The 17,074-nt window shown below is 39.1% G+C and overlaps 1 protein-coding gene across 2 annotated transcripts; it reads left to right on the top strand.

The window, feature by feature from the left end:
* The first annotated feature begins 386 nt into the window (after positions 1–386).
* On the top strand, positions 387–14,080 carry fgf24 (fibroblast growth factor 24). Of its 2 annotated transcripts, none has more exons than XM_080900419.1 (5): positions 387–1,345; positions 1,523–1,559; positions 6,024–6,192; positions 9,309–9,415; positions 11,117–14,080. In XM_080900419.1, exons 1-5 carry the CDS (start codon positions 1,314–1,316, stop codon positions 11,393–11,395), a joined length of 624 nt encoding a protein of 207 aa, XP_080756545.1. In that variant the 5' UTR covers positions 387–1,313; the 3' UTR covers positions 11,396–14,080. The 2 variants fall into 2 exon arrangements, with proteins under 2 accessions (XP_080756545.1, XP_080756544.1); XM_080900418.1 differs by having other exon boundaries at positions 411–1,345; positions 6,024–6,201; positions 11,117–14,079.
* Positions 14,081–17,074: the final 2,994 nt, after the last annotated feature.

Here is a 17,074-nt window from a genome sequence, read left to right as displayed (position 1 = left end):
CTGCTACCAGCTCTGAAGTAAGCTACTCCCAACCACATTCACACCTCTCTCTCATTTAAATTCAGGGTAAGTTATAGCACATTACTGAAAAAATTCGAGACAACCTGCATTTGAATGCTGTCTGGGAGAGCCAGGCCAATACACAAACCATTCGCTGTTTAAAACGCACAAATAACTTTAGGGACAAATAGTTTCTGTAACACTTAGAACGCCTAATTTCAGCTAACAACAATTATAATAATGATAATAATAAATACAAAACCACTGAATCGACTTGTTTTTTTTTTCAATTAAATACATAGAGTGCATATTAGATTGTCGGATTGGGTTATCTTTGTTTATGTGAGAATACACATTCAGTCCTAAAAGTTCTAAAAAACAAAATTAATTAATAAAAAAAAAGTCCAAATCTAAACTAAATTTAAAAAAAAAAGCACCTAATCTCTGTGTTCAAGTTCTTTGCGCAACGCTTCGCCCACCAAGCAGAAAAAAACCCTCTCCAAGATGATGGTCTCTCCAAGATTACCCTATCAGGTGCTAACCGCTGACATGTTTCCACCCACCAACAACAAAAAAGCCTCTCTGTGCCCAAATCTCAAGCCGCAGACGCACAAACACCACTGACAGGCACTGCTGCGCCATCCTCAGCTCCCGAACCTCTCCAGGGATCCGCTCCTGTTGCTACCGCTGCGATTGCTCAGCACTTCTTTTTTTTTTTTTAAAATATAAATTGAAAGTTTGTCCTCCCATATTAAACAACTTCGTTTTGGTGGACTGCTCTTTTATTTATCGCCACTTTCTTTTTTTACTCTTGCACTTGGTAGCGTAAAATGATCCATGCAAGGTGTAGAAATCCAGCACAGGTACGGACGGAGATGAGAAGCATGTGATCTCTGGAGCAACAACCTTCGGTTTGTGGGGTAACTTAGCTGTTGGTGCGCAAAACTGAAGGATACTTTTTAGAGAGGTTTTGGAGAGGTCGAATACTGACTTCCATTCTTGACACAGACTTGCGGAGACGGGTTTTTTTTTTTTTTCGGGAAGTGAAGGAGACTGAGCAGAGAAGAAATAATCTTCTGGATAATTTCATCCAACAAGGAAGCACCCAATGTTGCACTCCGTAACTCTGCCGCTGGTGTCCCGTCATCTGCCCTTACACTGGGATCCAGTCTCCTACTTACCCCCGGAGCTGTGTGCGTAAAATACGCACAGGGGAGCGAAACGGAGCGAGAGAGGGGGGCGATTTCGCCAACCTTTCCTGGGGCTAAATCAGTGGAAGCAGGTGTATTTCAGCTGTATTTCTGCAAGTCAAGATGTCTCTCCTGCCTTCGAGGTTCATATACCTGTAAGTCTTCCACCTCTCCGTTTGCTTTTGCACACAAACTCATGCATTCTTACCAATAGAAGTCGCCAAACGCTTCATATTTTTGGATTGCTGTCATCCAGGTAGGCAGCGTTTATTTTTCACGTAATTGCCTGTGTGATTAACTCCCGTCTTCCCTTCTCTCTCCTCTCCACTTAGGTGTTTACATTTTCTGGTGTTCTATTTCCAACTGCAGGTATGTTTTATTACTTTTTGTGTGTATGTGTTTGTATGTCCCTGTGCAGCTTTTTGATGTAACTGTTGATTATATCACGGTTATAGTTTAATTTCACGACGGTCTTTGCCACGCAGGACAGGAAATTCATGTGCTTTAATTCTGTTCATTTCAATACTAATTGGTTAGAATGATGAGGAAAAAAGTGACAAATTTTGGGTCTACTGCGTGCCACAGTAAAAAAAAAAACAAACAACAACAACAACACCAAAAAAATAAACAAAAACTTAGTCGCACAGTAAACCACAAAAACCCCGTGAAATATCATTTATGTGATTTAAATACTTGTCACGAGTATTACAGTAATGCATAATTAATGTATATTCAAAATGTTCATTATTCATTCAAATCAGTACAATTATCCGGGCTACACCTTAATTAAAACCCGATGTTTGCAATTTGACATTCAAGTAGCAGTTTCGATATTTTACAGCAGAATTGTGTAAAAAAATATTGCGATCCCTGGGGTTAACAGTTGTTCTTTGAACAGATGGCTCTTTTGGCGCTCAGCTTTTATTAGTTGCGCGTCTCACTTTGAACAGTAATGATTTGCAGGCACCCACTCAGCTAATTGATTGCGCGCCGTGATTCACATAGGATGCAGTCAGCACACTCCTTCTCTCATAAAACTATCTGATGGGTTTGTTGGTATGACGTGTCCGACCATAATATTGCACACACAGTTGTTTCATATTAATTTCTCGGTGTTATTGTGATCTACGACATTTAATAAAAACAGGATACCCTGCCTTAAAAGGTACCGGTATCTCATCCGTTTTTTAACAAGCAGCTCTTAAAAAGTTGGCAACGTTTTAGTGTTTATGTAATTACATCTTTTAAAAGTTACTACATTTCTTTCTTTCTTTTAATTGAAAAATAAAAACTATACCAAGAATAAGGAATAAAAGGAGTGTTTGTTTGTAAACTATAAACAATATATTTTATTGGTTACAGTTACTGCTGCTAGGATCACATTGTCCCAACCTGAAAACCATCAGCTTTTAGAGTAATAGGTAAATTTCCTAGGGACAAAATGTAAACCAACCTGAAATTAGAAATTGCAATCTTAAAACTGTGTAATCAGATTATTTCAACAGAAATGGCACAAACACAGTTGATGAAAAAAGTTGACCCCTCTTCACTTGACCCAACATTTTTGGTTATTATTTTTTTAATGTGAACTTCATGCTTGTTGTGATTTAAAGTTCGTCAGATGATAGCTACAGGTAAACAGAGGATGTTCATGGCTTCAGTGGTTTCAGCCTAATCATTTATCTTAGAAAAATGCAGGGACATGCCTTTATCCTCCACTCCTTCTCAATGCTCCTCGGTATGGCTTAATGGCTCTTGCATGTCATGCTGTGGTTGTGACTTTATGAGGTAAAACAAAAGAAGCAACCGCACTTGGAAGTTAACTTTGAATACACTGCCAATGTCTGTCGGAATGTTTTTCTGTATGTGAGTGTGTGTGACCCCATCTGTATGTATGTATGTATGAATGTGTGTGTGTGTGTGTGTGTGTGTGGGGGGGGGGGGGAGCAGATAGCAAGGTGTATCTTAGATGACTGCGACAACTTCACTTCCTCAGTGGAACTGAGTGCCAGACTTTTGAAGTTTCAACCATATCCGTTTTCGTGTTGTCTTTGAAGAAAGGAGACAGAGTGATTTAAAAAAAAAAAAAAAAAAGCTGTTGTCGCTAGCGTTCACCTCAGCCATGTGCTTAGGCTTGCCTTTCCCTTGACATGAAATGCAACTGTCTACCAAACACACCTTTATGTTTGTTTAGAGATGGGGAGATTTGGGATAAATCCCTCAGCAGCCCAGTTAGGCTATGTTTTGTTGTGCGTTCATTTTTTTTTTCTTGTTCTTCAGCTTTGAGTTTCATATTAAGAAAGAACATTGACAACAGATGATGTTAATGTTCAGCTTTTAAACACTGTTGTACTTATTCTACGATAAGCAAGTTTGCTGGAACCATTGGACACATGCTTACTTTTACACTGTTATGCATTAGTCACTGGTAATCCAGCCCCTAAGACTCTATTTAACTAACTTCTTCACCTGAAATGGTGACACTTTTCTCCCCCGTCAGTTTCTTTAACTGCTGTATCTGAAATACCCACTCAACTGTTGATATTTATCATTTTTTTAAGACACATACTGTGTAGAACAACAGACACTGAAACTTTCACGACTCACAAATGTAAAATGACAACTCTTTCTCTAGAATTTCCATTTGTTTGGTCAGTTTTAATGTGCAAATATAAAAGGATATTTCCAGCCAGTAAGCAGACTCCTCTCTTACATCTTTGTAAGATCAACAAAGGCTTCAATCAGTGCCTTAATCAGCTTACAAAGATAAGCAGTTTCATCTCTGATAATCTATATCTCTTGTCAAGGAACGGCAAAGGGTTTTTCTGGAATACTCTTACCCTCCTAAGAGACCCTCTCTAAATCCACCCATCTCCATGGGACCTTCGACAAAGTCTGACACTGACAGTATTTTTCACAAGAACTGATTAGCCAGAAACAAGTCTTTTTGTTTGGATTAGTATGTTAAGTAAAACATAAGCTGTGATGGAGGTTAAGAGTTCGAGATGTGTTAGCATGGTGTGGTATCCTAGTACGAAGATAACAACCACTGCAGCTCTGAAGAATCAAGGTTAAACCTGAATTGACCCCAACAAACCCCAAATCTGCTTTGCAGTACAAGCCTCTGGTGGTCCAGGTTGGGTTTAGGATTGTGAGTATTGAAGACCAGGGAATGTTTAGTTTTCAGAGTTTTCCAGAGGGTTCTTCTTGTGATTTATTTTGATTTCATATTGTGTTATGTGCAGAAAAATCGAAATATATTCTAGGGCAGTGTGTAACATCATTGTTCTGTATTGTATCATGAAGGTTGTGTACTTCTTTGAAGTAATTGGGGAAAAGATACTATAGAATATTCTTATAGGGGGATAGTCAATCTGTGACTAGAGACAAAAAAGCCATCACATGCCAAATTTGAGTAAGCGAGTACATTTGATTTGATTATCTTCAGCGTCTTATTTTCCACACTGTCTGATGCCAAAAATAATATCATTCGTGTTTCCTAAATGTCAACAGACACAGAGGATATGTCACCGTTGTAGACCAAATATGCCATAACAAGCAAGCATATCTTTCATATTTCAAAGGCTCTTTGAAACATGACCAAGAAGTGCTACTTAATCTGCACCTCATGACCTTTTTGGCAATTTAAAATGTTTACAGATGAGTTGGTGCTCAAACGTGTCTTTTAGTTTGGTTTATTGAGGTTAAACTGTAAAGCCGGGCTTCTTCAGTAGAACCCATGTTCGTGGACAACATCCGTGGTGCACGACTCATACGACATGTTTCAGCAGAGCGTTGTCGGAAGCCTCTTCAGAATTGCACCCAGTTTTGCGAAATTGTTTACTTTTTCCTCTCTGATTTTAAGGATTTGTTCGGTAGAGGCCATAATTTCCAATCAAGTTTGCTACATGTCAGTCATTTTACTAGAATAACAAGGACTTGGGGTATGTAATGTGTATATAATTAGCCACCTGAGAACAGCCACATAAAAAGCCATTACTGTGCAATTACGACACCATACAGCTGGGGAAATGGGATTTTGGCGTGAACTTAGATTCCAGGGCTTCTGAAAGTATACGTTTCCTCTTCCACGTGTTGAGTCACAGTCGTTTTACTGAGCTGCCACTGAATTCTGCAATTTCCTCTATTTTCATGTCAAGTCTAAATTTATTCCTAAACAGCTGACCAGTGAGTTTTGAGAAGCAGGTTTCAATGCGATTTTTACAAAAATTCCTCCCACAAGAGAACTTTTATGGTTTGAGGTGCCTCTTTCCATCTTGTCCTCCGCCTGCTGCATTTCCTAATTTATGGACTTTACTTTGCCTGCAGGCAGATATTTGTTTGATGATAGTGCAACAGGTCTGGATGCTTCAGGTGTATAATTGCTAGTGGCTTGCTTGCTTGTGGAAATGGAATACAGGTTTCTCAGTATTGCCCAGGGCACAGAATATATACTCTGTCAATATAAACCAACACTCAGTTTTCACTGTATGGTTTGCTCTTGCTCTGTGCAATTTTTACTCAAACCGTGACTTCATTAACATGTCTCGTAACATAGTTAGCAGCTTGTAAATGCATTGCATATAAAATGTGTCAGTTAAAAGCAAGGAGCAAAACACTAAAAAGCCACAGCACAATTTCCAGGTTGTTATATGAGTTTTTAAAACCCTGGGGCAATTTTTTTTTTCTTTTTACACCAGGCCCATAAAATGAGCAGTGCACATTACTATCAATACCTGTGCTACGATGATCTCTCACCATCTGTCTCTCCTCCTCTCTGTTTCTTCATCTACTGTCCCTCTCTCTGTTTCCTCCTGTCTCACATCTGTGCAGGAATCGCAGCAGCGCTCTGCTGATTTCAGGTTTTACATCGAAAACCACACCAGAAACCCAGATGACCTGAGCCGGAAGCAAGTCCGGATCTATCAACTCTACAGCAGAACCACTGGCAAACACGTCCAGATCTTGGGAAAGAAAGTCAACGCCAATGGAGATGATGGGGGCAAGTATGGTATGGGAGAACTCCTGTGCATCTCACTTGACATTTAGCTAGGCTGTTATAATAGGATGAGAAATTACCTGCCAGCCAGAGCTTTTCTATCTCCACCAGCCACTTTGGCTGTTTACTACTCATTGTTTGTCGGTGGTTTTCCGTGCTCTGTGTTTGGCTGGCTCAAGAGAGGATGGTGACTTTTCAAAGCCACCAACTACAGGTTGGGGTGGATGAATACATACTGAAATTGCTGACTTTGCTGTTGATGTTTACTGCAGGATTTGGGTATCTGGGGCAAGTCTGTTTTTATCCTGTTGGAGTCATATGTCAGCAGTGTTATGCTTTTTGGGGGGGTCTAATTCAGACCAAGACTTGTTGGTATCTGATGGTAAAAATATTGTTTTCTTTTGGTTTCTGAGTTGTAAAATATAGTTTTTTGCCCTCTAAGGATTCAGTCTCAACTTGGTTACTGTGAACTTCCATCATGCAAACTGGGGAAATCTCACATTTGCATTACAAGAAATCAAATTTATATACACAGTTTCGGAAAGCCAGGAGAGTTTTGTTCAGCCAAGCAGTGTAAAAGTGCTCACCTGAAAATGTTAAGCATTAAGTCTGAAGATGTCAAAATACGTTTGGCAGATTGACCCAGTAATTATCATTGTTGTTATGTAATTAGTAGTATTTCAGATAAATCTTAGGCTTTTATCATCTTTTTAAAGTGTTCTCTGTCTTCTCTTTCTTTCTTTTTTCTTTTTTTTTCACGTGCACTTTGCTATTTTGGTTTAAAACGAGTATGGCGAATGACTAAATCGATGGTCAGTATAGCACCCTTTTGAAGTAGTAGTCCAAACGCAAAGCAGTGGGGCTTATGTTGTGCTTCCCTGCAGATATTTTGCTCATAACAGCTGACTCACGGCTCTAAAATTGCTGGTCTTGAATGCCTTTGAGTGAGTGTGTTCAGTCACAGATGCGCCGAGGCGAAGTTTCCTCACTGCTTGTTAGAGCTTGAGTGGAAGCAGATCCAATTTTTCCCATGAGGCTTTGCCAATTCCACCCTCCACCCCTCCTCCCATCCCCCCCACCTCCTCCTCCCCATCCAGCTGCAGTACCTGGCACCTGTGAACTCCTTTGCAGCAATAATGCTCAGTGAGATAACTCTCCTTACTCTAATTCATGCATAGTGTCTGCAGCTTCACATACAGGGACCAAAATACGCTGCTGAAGAAATATAATATATTGCTAATATACTCCTAAGTAGGTATCTCTCCAGTTAACATCACTGGTATTATAAATCTTCTTAGGTATTAATGTAGCGTATTCATTACTTTTAGGAGACCAGACCAGTCATTTTCCAGAACAGTCCATTGTAAGTGATGTCTGCCAAGAGTGATGGCGGGTCATTGCAAAGGCTTTTAAATTGATAAAAGCTGCAATCTTTGATTAATGCTGACTTTTTCAGCTTTTTGAACAGGTGGCCTTTTGCTGAGGTCAAAATATGGCAGCAACCTGTATTATTCATATGGAAGCAAGGCAGAAAAAGTGCAGCATACCTCAGAAGCGAAGGGGTTCATGGCTCACAGTTCTGCCTGTGTGTCTCTTTAACTTTAGAAAGTAGACGTTTGGCAAGTTTGTCTGTAACTTTTGTCATATTTTTTCATTTTCTTTTGATCTTCTGACTTCTGCTCCGTTAAATAAAATACACCCTTTTCATGTTTTAGACCTTTTTTTGTTTATCCATAAAAAACTGGGAAGCATTGAGGAGTCCTACACTCACAAGGCTGCTGTGAGATTATTGAAGCACCCGGTTCATACATTCAGCAATTTTTAAGGTTGTGGATTATGGAGATTAGGGGTATTCAAGTGCTTACAGTGTAAATAAAAGCACCACATTCCCTCCTTTGTCAACTCAGTGCCACTTGTTAGAGGTATTGACAACAGTGAGATTCCTCCAAGTGTTTGCATTTCACTGTAACTATGACTCAAGGATCTAATTACGTTTATTGATGCCTTAAGCTGCCAAACTCTTCTTTTATAAAGATCAAACCATTAGTGTTTTCCCAGAAAAACTCAAGATAGGGGTTGGAACTGGGTCACAGACAAAGAACAACTTACAGTAAGGAGGGAAATATTGTTTTATCTGATGTTCTCAGTCTCCAGCATAACTGAGGTTGAATTTTTGGGTCTTTTTGTAAAAGTAGCTCACAATGAAAAGGCCAAGGTGTGGTTAAAGATTTCCTAAATTTGCATTCATGGCAGTAGTTTCTTTCAGAACATTATTTTATTTGTGTGAAAACCAATGTTGTTGGGCTGTCTTTTCTTTTTTAAGGATGTCCCTGCATATCTATTCGACGATAAAACCAAGTCCGATGTGCTATTCTTTAGATCCCAAGTAAGACGTACAAACAAATCTTTTGCAAATGAAGAATGAATAACTATTTCTTCCCTCACCTTTAAGACAGATTACCTACCACTTTTCTCCCAAGGTTGGATTTAGGGGGGGTGGAGAGTTATTTCTGCCCCCGAGCCTATCCCGTCCCCTTCGACTATTCTTTCTCTCCTCCCTTGAGTGCTACTGAATGGCTCTGTGTGTTAAACAAATGGATCATCTTAACTTTTTGATTGAGTGAGCACAGACTAAAGGGAACTTGAAACCTAATCTGGAGGGGCACATAACCGCTCCACAAATGTTTGGCAGATCTCTTTACTGGTCAGAGGGTGAGCAGAGACAAAGGTGACCTCGCAGGGGTTAACACTGGGGTGGCGGAGTGGGCACGGAAAACTAAAAAGGCTACCGAGATAGGTTTTTAAAGTGGACTACTGAAGTGACAGTGGCATTGTTTTTCTGATGTGTATCATACAAGGAATTTTTAAATAATGTTCTACTTGAATTGAAATATTTTAACTGCATTTAGTCAAGAAAATCATCATTTAGCTAATGATCACAATACTGTGTCCTTTTGTTTGTGTTTCTTTAACTAAAAAATAACAAAAGAAGTTAACCATGATTAAAACTTGTATTCTTACAGAATCAACTAAATGTGTTTGACTCCTTAAGGTATGTGTGCTACAAGACATATACATGGCATTAATTGGATGTGTTTTTCTTTTCTTTTCATTTGCAGCTCTCCTTATTGTTGAGACAGAAACCTTTGGGAGCCACGTCCGAATAAAAGGAAAAGAGAGCGAACATTACATTTGCATGAATGAGAAGGGCAAAATAGTTGGAATGGTGAGTACATTTTGATTTTCACTATGGTAATATTCAGTGAATACTGATATTTTAAAGCGTGCACTTAATCCATGCTGAATCAAACGCAGCCTAGGATCTGCTTTCTCCTGCTGTTTTTCTACACCCTAACAAAACCTCTTTGATAACTCACAGCCATTCTTCCATTACGTAATCGGCCTACTCCTTTGACACTCGATCAGTCAATTACAGTCTGCAATCACCAAAATGCATTGAGAGACTAATAGTCACTTAGGAGGAATACCATTGCAATTATATCACTTAGTCGCACCAGGTGGCCACAAGTGCAGGATGACTGCATGTGGCTCGGCAGATGACCATTTCAGTGTGAAAAAAGCTAACATTTGAAACTGTAACATTTTTTAGAGCGCATGTGCTGTTTCTCTAATAAATCATGTTCTTAGCATTGGTGCGACTGGATTATTTCACTCAAGTTTTCCCTCGCTGCGGTCATCTGCTAGAACTAAATTATGTTCCCATCAAGATTTCTAAACTGTCTTTAACCCAAATGCCAGAATTTGCCATGTTAGTGTTCATTTTCCTGGCCTCTGATTTGTCTGAAACCCAGTGATGTATTGATTTTGTGTCTGTCAATATTTTACTATTTTTAACTCTAAACCTATCAAGAAAGTGTTAATGAGTTGAGCCAAGAGCCATTTCCTGTAGACTTCTATGAGAATTCTATGAGAATCAGAGAGGTGCAACCAGAGGAGTGCCCCCTCCTGGCCTACAGAGATTATGCAGGTTGAAGGCACTTCGGCTGACTTTAATTTTAAGACCATCTTTTATGAACGTTATATGGTGTGAGAGCTTCCTGTGTGTCATCCTATACATAGCCATATGTAGTGTACTTGTATACCTATGCTATAGAGCTGGGAGATAGCTAGCTTAACTTTGCATAAAAGCTAGATGCAATGGGATATAGCTAGCATAACTGAATTACAAGCTAAGAAATCCATCCAACTGCAAGACGTCACTGCTCTAAAAAGTTGTCCGTCCCATAATATTCTGTAAAGCCAGATATTTAATTTTATCTGCCACTGCACCACTTTGTTTTGTTTTGTATAGATTAACTAAATGTGAGCTTTAGAGAAACTGTTAGATTTTTTTTCCGTATTATCTTTGGAATTTATATAGAACCTTTCTAAGCAGCAAGGAAGCTCAAATAAAAAGATTTTCTACAATTATTTAAAGAGTTCAATTTTCTCAACTAGCGAGAGTGCATTAGTGGTAAAAATGGGAATGAGTCAAGTAACAGTTAATATGTTTACGCTTACCTAACATTAACTCTCACATCACAGGGAGAACTTTTTTTTACCTCACAAAAAGTTGATTCTGTTAAACGTAACCTTTTCAGTGGGTGAAACTCATCCAAACTCATTCAAGTGACTTCTTCACTCTCAGTTGACTGCAGGTTTCCCCGACCCTATAAACAGTACATTTGCATAATGACTGAAACTAGCACCGCTGATTAACAATTGTATTTTCAGCTGTGACTGAAACCCTTTTTGATCTGTGAGTACGTTATAACCATGTGACGGGAAAACTTAGATTGCAACACAAAATCACTCCAAACTGAAAAAGAGGAGAAAATGAGGTAGACTATTCAAAGGCCACACTACTATATTAATAATTAGTGTCAGATGATAACTTCCTCTGCATTCTTGTTCTTTTTTCTTTCAGCCTGATGGAAGGAAGCAGGAGTGTGTCTTTATCGAGGAATTCCTGGAGAACAACTACACGGCTCTCGTCTCTGCCAAGTACAAAGGATGGTACCTCGGATTCAATCGGAAAGGGCGGCCTAAGAAAGGCTCGCGGACCACGCAACGACAACAGGAAGTCCACTTTATGAAACGCCAGCCGAAGGGCAAGGTGAACCCAGTGCAGGAGTTTCGCTTCACCACAGTAACTAAGCGGACACGAAGGGCTCGGCGGTTAAAATCCAACGCAAAGAGGAACTGACAGGACTAATGGGACAGCTCTAGTTTTCCTCGTGGAGGAAAAAAACTGTACCTAAAAATCTCAAGATTCTTAAAAGAAGACTTCTTTTCTGTAAAAGAAAGACTGACTAAAAGAACAAAAAATAAAGATTTTTTATTTTTGTATTTCAGGATGACTGAATATTTCCTAACTGTCGGATTCTTCTGGGTTGATGCCATTGAGCTAATGTTTCTGTCATGTTATTTATACTGGATAAACTAAAGGACCTCTGAGCGAATTCCTGTGATCGTGGCCCTCAGCTACATATGAACTGCAAGCTGAAGGCATGCTTTCTTTTTGACAAAAGCAGGAGCTGATGCAATGTTATAAAAATCAGCCAACTAGAGATTTATTGGAATACCTGTCGGTTTTTGTTTGTGTTGCCCCTGACAATGCGGATCCCATACTTTCCACTGGAATTAGAAACCATGGAGATGAAACGGAGAGAGGTGGCAGTTGCAGGTGACACTGTGCTGCCAGAATAACTGTGTAGCTTCGAGTGCAATATTTTACAGGTCTCTCTCTTTCTCGTCTTCTTTCTTTCCATGTGTGGCTCGGCTCCTAGAATGCGCGGAAGCCTCCAAGTACTGTGTGAGATTTCCATACAGCCTGAGATTCAGCTGAAACCCAACATGCTTTGACTAGTCAAGCGCCAAACGTGGCTTTTGTTCTGTTTAAAGACTGAAAAACCAACACAAAAATACAACAGCTGATGTGATACATAAATTCACACTGTCTTCCAACTTCATTGCATTTGAGTAGGGATCTTAATCCCTTTCATCTCCCCTCAGATTGCATCTTTTACAGCTCTTCTTTGCATGGGTTAGAGCTGTTCCACAACAAAAAGCTGCCTTAATTCTTTGAGTCGGAGCTACTGTCTGGGGGCTGATGATGACTTCCTCTACCTCCTTAATCTTTTGTTTATCTTCACCTACACGGTCTGCATTCGGTTGATTTCAGGAACCTTTCTGTTGACTCATTTTCTTTCTCTCTCTGTCTCTCCTTAATTCTCTCGCTGTTACAAAATCATCTTTTGACTGTGAGCTCATCTTCGCTCCTTTCACTCTCACTGGAAGACAGTCTCAAAGATGCTTTTGGGAAGGCTTAGCTTTATGCAGATTAGTCATCCATGGATAGGAATACTGTACATAATACACTCCACATCACCTCATGAACTCATATTTAACAATTAAACAATTTCCTCAAAAATCCAGATGACCAATACGTCAAGGATCCAGGGAATACTTTCAGCAGCATGGTAGTTTTATTTTGTTTTCAAATCTGAATCCTAAAGGGAAAAGTCTGCTTTTATAATTATTTTTTCTCACTGACAACAAACTCCAGCCTCTTATCACCCGTAGTATGTATTTACCTGCTGTCAGGCAGGTCTTATGTATGAGTTGCTACTAACAACATGACACGTTTATGATTTTTTTTTAAAAACAAATGTAAGCAAAAAATAATTTTATGACTATTATTAAGATATTTATTGCCTCTCTTTGTAAATAAAATGTGAGTTTTATTTGGCCTCTGTTAATAAAATGAGGAGTATATTTTAAAACAGACTTATTTTATGTCTTTATTGAACTCTGAAAACAGGTATAAATGTCTTTATAGCCTAATTTGAGACAGATTTTTGAGATGTGCATACTGACTATAACACTCCCTGAAAGTGAAATCACTCCAGGTAGGGTTTGGATGAATAGAGTACATTCCCTTCTCTGCATACTGCCAAGTTATGCATTTTTATATACAAACCCAAAGCGTGAGGACTGCTTTTAAGTGCAGTGATTTGAGAAAGGCCACTGAAATATTTCTGAAGTTTTCTTTATATCATTGTGTGTGGCAACTGGAGTTCAAGCACCTGGTGCTTTAAAAAACAGATTTTCTTTTTAACATTTAGGAAATGGTGGAATAAAGTTTCCCCACCAAGTTATTAAGGTTATAAATCAAGATTTGATGAATTTTTCAATCATAGCTAAAGTGAGTGGTGAGACAATTATAAATATTTTTGTCACAAGACTAAAGAACTTGATCAGGTATGAGACCCCAAACAATCTTTGAGTACTTGCAGTGCAGCCTACTTTGATTTAAATGCTTCGTCCTCCAAAGAGTAAGCATGAAGAGGTAAAAGATGGACAACTTTGCATCTGTTAAAAGCACTGAAAGAATGTGGGGAAAGCATGTCTTATAATGCTGTGTGCAGGAATGATGTTTACAGTAACCGTCAGACTGAAAGATGGCGGCTTTGAGGGGGAAAAAAATACTTTTGTTTAAATTCCTTGCAACGCTATCGGCCCCCCTCCCTTTCACTCCACTCTGGTAGTTGCCTCCAACACATCCAGAAGTTCCCCCATTCCGTCATGGGATTTTGAATGTCTGGCCTGCTGCTTTTAAAGGTGGAAACATAGTGCTTGAAGTGTGACCCTGTTATGTTCCATTAACATAATGGATCAGCACTGAAGATGGTGCTTGTCTTTGGGGGGATGGAAGGAGGTATCTGTAGGATTTTGAAGAATGTTTTATGCCCTTTATCTTGTCTTCATCTTCTTTAACTGTGTATTGTCACTTCTGTAGAGGAATGATGACTTTACTGAAAGGAATAGAAACATGCAGCCAGAGTACATACATTGTACAATGAAAAATTTCACGTGCCATAAATAAAAACATTTAATTCACTGCTTCCTGTTTAAATCGCCAAAGTTCTGTCCTGCCAGTCACTTACTGCAAAGATTTGTTACTCTAGAGGACTGGGAGTTAAAATCAGCCTGGTAGATGTTTGAGGAATTTAATCAATGCAACTTTTGAAACCCTGCAAATTCTATTCATACAAGCAACAAGTTTTTCTTTTTTTTTCCATTCTGCATACTTCAAACTTGACCAAGCACAGCCAAAGTGCATCTGGGTATATTGACATTTAAACGAGAGCCGATGGTTTCCAACATGGCAGCCCATTCGCAATAACGAGATGACATTTTTGCATAAGCCTCCCGCTAGGCTTTTCTCTGACTCAACCTTTGATCGTTGGAGGCTAGATGGTCTTGGAACTGGACCAATAACTTCAAAATGAAACATAGAATTCCCTTTTGCAAAGCCCAGCCCCTTTTCAAAGGAGGTGGAATCTTTAAATGCAGTCCTCCTTGCCAAGTAGTTTATATTCTATTATTAGAAAATCTCAGCACACTGAAAATGTGCACAATGGATACAGTATGACCAGAAAGCAGAGTCAACGTAGAGAAAAAACTTTGTGGTTCTGAATAAATTATACAAATTTTAGTGGAACAACCAAAAGTGGTCCGTTGGCCTTGAGATCAGCAACCACACACTTAACAATTAGCCCTGTCAACAGAAATTTTCTTCTATTTGAGACATGAAACAAGTTTTTTCTCGATGAATATTACTGAAATTGTCCCTCAAGGTCAGTGAAAAACAAAACTCTGAAGCCAAATAAAACAGTATTCAACCTATAATATACCTTGTGTCATTAAATGTAGTTTGACATCACGTCATTTACTGTCAAAACAGGACTGTTGCTACCGCCCATCTAACTCATGCTAAGCGCTAACCACACTTGACTGGACTGCCTTTGTGACTGTGAAATCCACAGGGGAAACCCTCTCTGTGATTCTCAAAGTATTTTTGAATACATGGCTGAGTTGTGTTTTTACAGGATTACAAATGTGCTTACTGTACATACAGTTTCTGGAAAGCCAGACCTCTTCTCTGTTCTCCTCATAACAACATGTGGCCAGCATGTTTTGAATAAGAAGGGTCAAAAATAAAGGTTAGTATGTATACTGTGTCAGCCTTATTATATTTTATTTCAAGTTCACATGAGGTGATTTTTAAAGTTAGCACAGTGGTTAAAGTCCCTATCCACATTTGTGGGAAATACACTAACCAACTTAAGTGAAAATTCTGTGTTTTTTAAATATTGTGTCAAAACTAAAGTGTGAAATATCAAAGCTTACCTGGCAGTTTTAATCCTACTGCATGTAATTGAGGGTTACGACATTATGTCACCAGTCACAGCATTTTAAAACTGCTAGCAGCATACTTGCATCTGGAACAGAATGTATTTCATTCCATCAAATGCATATGCACCTATACTTTGATTTTCTTTCTGATGTTTTCATAACTACAGTAGCAACTGATGGAATTACTGCTACAGGCGGCTCTGTCAGGCGATCTGTCCAGGGCGCACCCTGCCTCTTGCCCTGTGGTAGCTGGAATAAGCTCCAGCTCCCCCCGTGACCCTTACAAGGATAGGCAGAAGAGGATGGATGGATGTATAGAATACTCTCAGCTTTTGATCCACCATGCAATGCCATTTGGAAAGCATGTGATTGGGAACAGCTTTGTTTTTTTGTTTTTATTCTTCAAACCTTAACAGACCTGACTAGACAATGACAGTCACAGTGGCTGAACACCTAAAGGGGGAGAAACAGCAACACTGACAAAGCTTCACATTGCATACATAATAATAGAGTAATAGAAAGTTTAAATTTATTATATTGCTGCGCTACATTTTTCTATCTTTTGGGCAATGTTGCAGAAAAATGAACTTAAAGTGACGAACTGTGAAAACACATTTGAACATACATAATATGTTTTCTCCTCTCACATGGCCACAGACAGACTATACTAGTCAGTCCTTGTCCCTACATCAGCAGATGCCAGGTGACACAGCTCATTAACTTCTCCTTTCCCCTATTATTTTGGCTCCTCATTGTCTTGAGATATGAGATGAGCCTTTGTTGAGAGTTTTGCCCCCTTTTCTCTCAACCAGGCAGGGCCCGTAATTAGTGCTTTGCGCTGGGCGTACTTTCTCACAGGGCTACGACACAATTAATCAGCACTTTCCCACCAATGGGCAGAAAATGCTTGGTTCTATCAAGGCCAAATTTTTAAGTTGTGACGCCTGTTTCCGGCAATGGAAATGTCAGGATGCAACAATGATTTTCAAAATATATGACGCAATCGGCAAGGGGTCACCCAATACGCCAGGTCAAATAAAAATGGATGCATTGTGCCTTTAGGTATAATCAAATACGTTTTTTAATTTAAATTTGATGTTTTTTATGTCTGCATATGTGCCAACTTTTGGAATTAGTTTTGTAAAACAAAGCAGTGAGCACCCACCATTGATGGGTTTTTAAAATTCACCAGCGGTGATTGCCTGACATCTCAGAAGTCTACTTATATCGTCGATCTATTGTGCCACTGTTACTCCTGTATGAAACAATGTTGTCTTGTCTTATCTACTCTCACACGATCTTTTTCCTATATTTTCCTTATGATCTTTGGTTATTTTTTAACCACTGAGCTGTCTCAGGCATTTATGTGAATGGTTTGTTTGCAAAATAGCAGTCAACACCAACAACCTAGTGCAGTGATTTGGGTGGGTGCATCTGAATCAGTGCTATACAGACAAAGGGAGAGATGGGTGAGAAGAATGTGGTTCCGGTTTGTTACACAGTACATGAAAACAAGCCCTCCAACCAAAATGATTATATTATTAGGTTGTCTGTCCTAGATATGATCCACAGCCAGTAGCAAGAGGTATACATCAGATAAAATACTGAAAATCATCGTTGAAAAAACCCCCCAAAAAACAAAAAGAACTGTATGATGAGATTATTTTATGGTATAATTTAGTTA

This window comes from Rhamphochromis sp. 'chilingali' (assembly GCF_963969265.1).
Source record: "Rhamphochromis sp. 'chilingali' genome assembly, chromosome: 13".
Classification (NCBI taxonomy): domain Eukaryota; kingdom Metazoa; phylum Chordata; class Actinopteri; order Cichliformes; family Cichlidae; genus Rhamphochromis; species Rhamphochromis sp. 'chilingali'.
The sequence above is the reverse complement of the archived record's forward strand: the minus strand, read 5'-3'. Positions and strand labels throughout refer to the sequence as shown.